At 62.3% G+C, this 6,692-nt stretch overlaps 1 protein-coding gene across 1 annotated transcript; it reads left to right on the forward strand.

Moving 5' to 3' along the window:
- Nucleotides 1–2,463: 2,463 nt before the first annotated feature.
- Nucleotides 2,464–5,170, forward strand: IER5L (immediate early response 5 like). The gene has a single exon (XM_055270797.2). It carries the CDS (start codon nucleotides 2,672–2,674, stop codon nucleotides 3,884–3,886), a length of 1,215 nt encoding a protein of 404 aa, XP_055126772.1. The 5' UTR covers nucleotides 2,464–2,671; the 3' UTR covers nucleotides 3,887–5,170.
- The last annotated feature ends 1,522 nt before the right edge of the window (nucleotides 5,171–6,692 follow it).

The following is a 6,692-nucleotide window of genomic DNA, read 5'->3' on the forward strand; positions in this document are numbered from 1 at the left end:
GGCCATGACAGAAAGAAGACCCAAAATCAGTGCTGATAATATTTTCTGGAGCTGTGGGCTTGCAATGTGCCAGACACTGTGGATCCCAGACTTCACTGTTCCATACACAGCCCTCACAGCTGTAAAGCCGGTAAGAGCTCCCAGTTCCCTCTGCATGCTAATGATGTCTCAAAGGTGAACTTCAAACATAAATAAATAAAGTCTTTTTTTTTTTTTTTTTTTTTTTTGAGACGGAGTCTCGCTCTGTTGCCCAGGCTGGAGTACAGTGGCATCATCTGGGCTCACTGCAAGCTCCGCCTCCCAGGTTCACGCCATTCTCCTGCCCCAGCCTCCCGAGTAGCTGGGACTACAGGCGCCCACCACCACGCCCAGCTAATTTTTTGTAATTTTTAGTAGAGACAGGGTTTCACTGTGCTAGCCAGGATGGTCTCGATCTCCTGACCTCGTGATCTGTCCACCTTGGCCTCCCAAAGTGCTGGGATTACAGGCATGAGCCACTGCGCCCAGCCATAAATAAAGTCTTTGTGCACCTTTAAGACAGGCACCAGGGAAGTGAAGGGCAGTGTATTTCTACTTCTACGTGTTATCACCTGAGCAAGTTCCACAGCCCTGTAGGTCTGTATCACCAATAAAATGTAGGTAGGACATCCTTTATCTGAAGTCCCCTGAAATTTCAATCCTGGCTTCTCTGGCAGGAGGCCTGGAGAGGTGGTATTGGTCACAGGGGCCCAAACCAGTTTGAGATTGTTCGAGGGGCCACGGGAAGGACAGAGCATCAGGCCTGGGGCCACGTGATCTTGGGCAAGTCTCACGCTGTCAGTGTCCGAGTTTCCTCGTCGGAAAAATGAGGTAAACACCTGCTAACTCTGTCTTCACTCTCAACACCTGGCATGGAGTAGATGCTAAGAAACTTTTGCAGAAACTTTGGAAATTCTTAAGACTAAAGAAAGACCCAGAAACCACAGGGTGGGCTAGTGGGTCTCTCCACTCCCGCCAAGGAATGAAGTAGGTGCTGAGATCTCAGAAGGAAGCCCCTAAAAGCAGACTCAGAAGATCCCCTGAGGAGGAGGTGAAGCAGCAGGATGTCTGCTCATGGGCCTCTCCTGAGTCCAGCCCCACAAGGCCCACCTACCTCTGGGAGACTGTGCAGACCTCGTTCATCCTTCAGGCAAACCTCCAGACCACTTCCAAGAGCCTCAGGAGCTGTCTGGGCAGCCCCCACCCCAGGTACCTTTGAAACCCCTGGGAGCAGCAACCAGCCCCCTTCAGGCCTCTTGGTCCAGATAGAGCGCCCCCAGGAATCAGCCAATCCTGTCCCTCTCTTCTCCCATTGTCTCAGTCCCCAACTGGGAGGAGGTGGCCCCTGAAGGATTCAGGATAAGAAGGAAAACTGTGTCAACAGAAGTTAAGTCGGTGAGTTCCCGGGCCTTTGGTATCCACCTCCCGTCTGGAGCGCAGAGTCCTGTCCCAGCTCCTAGCTCCGCCCTCTAGGAACTGTGTGGTTCCCCAAGTCACTCCACTCCTCCGAGCCTCAGGCCCCTCCTCTACAAACGTTAGAGTGAGGCATTCGGGGAGTTGCCTGCCCCACACTAGACCCATAATAATAGTCCCTATTGTCATTATTATTAGTTAGACACGAAAGGAAAGGTTACAGAGCTGGTGATTAGGACACTCAGCGTTTCGGCTCTCAGGACGCCTTTGAGCCTCAGCTGGTCGCGAGGTCCACACACTCCCTGGGTCATGCCCAGCCTCGGAACACTCTCCATCAGAGAAGGTCAAAATTCGCGATGTTTTGGTTTTTCCTGTCCGACAAATGGGGAGGAACTCCCTTCCGCAAGCATTCCCAGAGGCCCCTCGGCCAAAAAGTCAGGGAGTCAGGCCCTACATTCTCTGCGGTAGAGGGTACCCCCAAAACCTCGCTCCTTTGATGTCCCCCAGTGTCAAGCCGGCGGCCCCACCAGCCTCCTGTAGAGAGGCCTTGACTCCCGCGGGTCACTCGGGGGGCGACAGGTGGGCAGGTGGAGGCGCCGCGCGGCCGGGGGAGCGGTGAGCGGCGCGCACCTGCAGCAGGTGAGGCCCAGCCGTGCGGAAAGGGGAGGAGCCGTCGCCGCAGCACTCAGGTGAGCCGACCCCCGGCTCCCGGGACCTAAGGCGAGGGCAGCCGCGGGCTTCAACGTGGCCGCTGCCAGGAGACCTATGCTGCAGACTGCGACCCCGGCGGCTCCGAGTCCCGCGCGGCGCGGCAGCCCCAGAACATTCGAGGCAGCAGCGGCGTTGGAGGCCTGGGGTCCGTTCGGTATTTGAATAGCACAAAGGAACCGCCTTGGTCTGATTGGCCAGCCGAGTAGCCCCGGGGCGGGCAGCGCCTGTCACTCAGGAGGCTATCAGAGCTCCTATTGGCTTTTCTCATGTGGGGCGGGGCCCGGGCACCCGGCTAAATAGCTGGGGCCGGGGCCGGCCGAGACTCATTGCTTTGGCGCCGTCTGGGGAGCGCGAGCCCGCGGTGGCGCGCAGCGCATGGTGGCGGCTCCTCTCGGAGCGCAGCCGAACCGCTGACCCGGACTCCGTTACCCCTGCCCGGCGCGCCCCGGCGGCCGGCTGGAGGCAGAAACAGCAGCAGCGTTAACAGCACCAGCAGCGGCGGCTCCTCCGCCGCCGTCTCCGCGGGAGCATGGAGTGCGCCCTGGACGCCCAGAGCCTGATCAGCATCTCCCTGCGCAAGATCCACAGCTCCCGAACCCAGCGCGGCGGCATCAAGCTGCACAAGAACCTCCTGGTGTCCTACGTGCTCCGCAACGCGCGCCAGCTCTACCTGAGCGAGCGCTACGCCGAGCTCTACCGGCGCCAGCAGCAGCAGCAACAGCAGCAGCCGCCCCACCACCAGCACCAGCACCTAGCGTACGCGGCGCCTGGCATGCCGGCCAGCGCGGCCGACTTCGGCCCGCTCCAACTTGGCGGCGGCGGGGACGCGGAGGCGCGCGAGCCGGCCGCCCGGCACCAGCTGCACCAGCTCCACCAGCTCCACCAGCTGCACCTCCAGCAGCAGCTGCACCAGCACCAGCACCCGGCGCCCAGGGGCTGCGCGGCGGCGGCGGCGGCCGGAGCGCCCGCGGGCGGCGCGGGGGCGCTCTCGGAGCTGCCCGGGTGCGCTGCGCTCCAGCCGCCGCACGGCGCGCCCCACCGCGGGCAGCCCTTGGAGCCTCTGCAGCCGGGTCCTGCGCCGCTGCCGCTGCCGCTGCCGCCGCCCGCGCCCGCTGCGCTCTGCCCGCGGGACCCTCGCGCCCCGGCCGCCTGCTCCGCGCCCCCAGGGGCCGCCCCTCCGGCCGCCGCCGCTTCTCCGCCCGCCTCCCCGGCCCCCGCCTCCTCCCCCGGCTTCTACCGGGGCGCATACCCTACCCCCTCGGACTTCGGCTTGCACTGCAGCAGCCAGACCACCGTGCTGGACCTAGACACTCACGTGGTGACCACGGTGGAGAACGGCTACTTGCACCAGGACTGCTGCGCCTCCGCCCACTGCCCCTGCTGTGGCCAGGGCGCTCCGGGACCGGGCCTGGCGTCCGCCGCCGGCTGCAAGCGCAAGTATTACCCTGGCCAGGAGGAGGAGGAAGACGACGAGGAGGACGCGGGCGAGCTGGGGGCCGAGCCCCCCGGGGGCGCCCCGTTCGCCCCCTGCAAGCGCGCCCGCTTCGAGGACTTCTGCCCGGACTCGTCCCCGGACGCGTCCAACATCTCAAACTTGATCTCCATCTTTGGCTCCGGCTTCTCGGGGCTGGTGAGCCGACAGCCGGACTCCTCGGAGCAGCCGCCGCCGCTCAACGGGCAGCTGTGCGCCAAGCAGGCGCTCGCCAGCCTCGGCGCCTGGACTCGAGCCATTGTCGCCTTCTAGGGACCCCCGAGGGCACAGGGACCCAGGGCCCCGCGGGGCTGGGGCCAGACAAAGACTCGGCCAAGGGGCAAGAGGAAGGAACGAGCGGGCGCCGGGCCACTCGGGGCTGAGCTGGGGGCGAGCGGGGGCAGGCGGCTGATGTTTTATAAATTGTAAAATAAAAAAAAGAAATCTAAAATGTTGGACTTTATTTTTGCAGAGAGAAAAAGCGCCTATTTAAGTATGCTTTGTGTTTCTCCTACTCTTTTTTTCTTTTTATTGTAGTGATTGCAGTGGTGTTTAGCGAGGAGCCTGCCACGTGAGGGAGGGCTGCTGCCCGGAGGAGGTGCCGGGCAGCCGGGGGCGAGGCAGGGCGCCCTGGCCGCCGGGGCGCGCCGGGGGCGCAGCGCAGGAGGGCGCGGGACCCGGGAAGCCGATTCCAATCAGTTGTCAGACCCGGGAAGCCCGACGTTCCGCTCTCCCGAGTCCCTCTGTGAGGTGAGGAATGGGTCTTGTGAAATTCTGAGCAAAAACAAAGGCAAACTCTATCTCCGAAAGGGACGTTTGGGTCACATTTCCTCTCTGGGGGCGGACTCCAAAGTTCTCAAAATGAGAAGGCAGAAATGAAAACACTTCAACTTTTTTCTTTTCTTCCCGGGGCGGGTGTCTTGAACCCCTTTTCTCCCCGCCCCTCTGGCTCCGTTCTCCTCCCCTCCTCCACCCGTCTCCCGGACTCGGGGGTGGCGCCTGACACCCCGACACTCTCGGACACTGTTTGGGTAAGGGGTGGGGGGCGGGCATGGCGGACTACATTTCCCATCATGCCCAGCACTGCGGTCCTCACTAAACAAAAAAGGAAGTCAATTCCTTCACCTGGCTCCCCGGCGGCCCCGGGGGAGGGAGGGGCCGGGACCGCCGACTGCGTTGGAGACTTTGCACTAAGTTTCTGGTCAGCTGTGGTGTTTGTGTGTGTACTTCTAAGTTGCACTGCCTTGGTTCAGCCTTCGGTTGCATTTCATGAAACCAGCATTGTTCGAGCCTGTGAGAACCCCGTCCTGTGTCTTCAGCTCGATAGATTTGTTTAATTTAAAAGCCTTTTGTTGTAAAAAGGTGGGGTTCGTCTGCAGCCCCTCCGGTTCTCTGCCATCAGCACCGTGTGGACTCCAAAACAAGTTGCCAACCCTTCCTTTCTCGGCCTTTTTCCCTCATTACCCTGTATTTTTGTGCATACTGAATTGTATATCACCGGGTAAAACTGTTCAGATTGTTTAAATTTATAATCTTAATAAAAAGTCGATTACAGAAGATGGTGGTGCCTTGTTTTCAGATCTGTCTGGGGGCGTCAGAGAGGATAGAGAGGTGTGGGGAGAGACCCCCCCCACCCCCATGTAAACCCCAGTTCTCTTGGGCCTGGGCGGGCGGGATCTACCCACATCCGCAAGGTCGGCGGTGGGAGAAAGGGGGGGTGATGTTGGTGGCTGGGAATGAAGCGGGTGCTGCGCGTCTCTCGGCCGCCCCCACTCCAGGGGGGTCCTGTCCCCCACGGAACTGGCCGCCCTGGGGTCTCCAGCGGGAAGCGGAGCCAGCCTCCAGCACATTTCCTGCCCAGGCAGAGGCGCAGGGCCTGGTCGGCCTCGAGTCTGAGCTCTCTGTGGCCAGGGAAAGCAGCCGGGGGACGCCGGGGGCTTCAGGGCCACCCGCACTCCCTGCCCCGCGCCTCCTCCCGCACGTCCGCATGTCTCGGGCTGCAACTTGGGGAAGTTTTTTCCTTTTCTTTTTCCCATTTTTTTTTTTTTAAGTTGAGTTTGTTATCACTGCTCGGTGCCACTTGGTGGTGTGCTGGCGGCGTCTCCCTCCCTCCTCGCGCCCCTCCCCTCTCCCTCTCCTTCCCTCCCACCCGCCGCTTTTCCCTCCCCAGTGGATAGAGGGAGGAAGGCTCCCGGCGCGCGCTCCCCTCTGACCACCTACGGAATGACCTCAGAGTGGGAGAATGTGCCAAGGCCCGGGGGAAGCTCGCGTTCTCCCCACTGGAAACAAATCCACATCTGGAGCCGCGGCTTGGGCCCGGGGGCGCGCGGGATGGTTCCAGCTTTGCAAAGAGGGGTTAGGAAAGAAAGAACGAGAAAAAGAAAGCAAAGTGGCAGCCTGCTGGCTGTTTGCTGCCGACTCCCCACAGCTCCTCGCTCTCGCTGGCTCCCTCGCCCCCACACTGCCCTCGCCGGTGCGAGCCTCGCAGCCACCCCGCAGGACGGCTCGCGCCCCCCACCCCAGCCTCCGCGCCTCCCGCAGCGACAGGAGGGGCTGCCGCCAAGAGGCCCCCAAGCCAGACTCCGAGAGGCGGACGCAAGCCCGTCCCCGGGGACTGCTCGGCTCTGGTTCCTGGTGTCGCGCGAGGCGAAGTTCTCGGGGACACTCCAGAACGCGGGGGTCCGCGGAGGTCCGCGATAGGAGTGAGGAAAAAGGAGGCTCTGGGGGCGTGAGTCGCGGGGAGGAAAGGCACCTTCACCCCGAGGGCTGCTTCATCGGCCTCCCACGGGAAGAGTCTGGAGCTGCCGAGGAGGGGGAACAGTGCGTCTCCTCCCTCCCCATTTTCCCCTGCAAGTCCAAGGAAATCGCGGTTGGCTGCACGGTTTTTGCTTCAATCCACGAAGCCAGTTGCCAGAGCTCCCCCTAGCGCCGCTTCGGGCGCGCTGCAGCGGCTGGGGCTGGGAGTGGGCGAGGCTCGGCGGGGGCGGCGGGGCTGCCGGGGGCCGCTTCGCGTCCACCCGGGGAGCTGCGCGGAGTCTGCATCTCGCCCTTGCCTGAGCTGGGTCCCGGGGCCGCGTGC

Source organism: Symphalangus syndactylus, chromosome 3, assembly GCF_028878055.3.
Source record: "Symphalangus syndactylus isolate Jambi chromosome 3, NHGRI_mSymSyn1-v2.1_pri, whole genome shotgun sequence".
Classification (NCBI taxonomy): domain Eukaryota; kingdom Metazoa; phylum Chordata; class Mammalia; order Primates; family Hylobatidae; genus Symphalangus; species Symphalangus syndactylus.

What these genes read in the sequence shown, in the direction of transcription:
- IER5L (XM_055270797.2), top strand. Translation starts at nt 2,672, where the DNA reads ATGGAGTGCGCCCTGGACGCCCAGAGCCTGATCAGCATCTCCCTGCGC.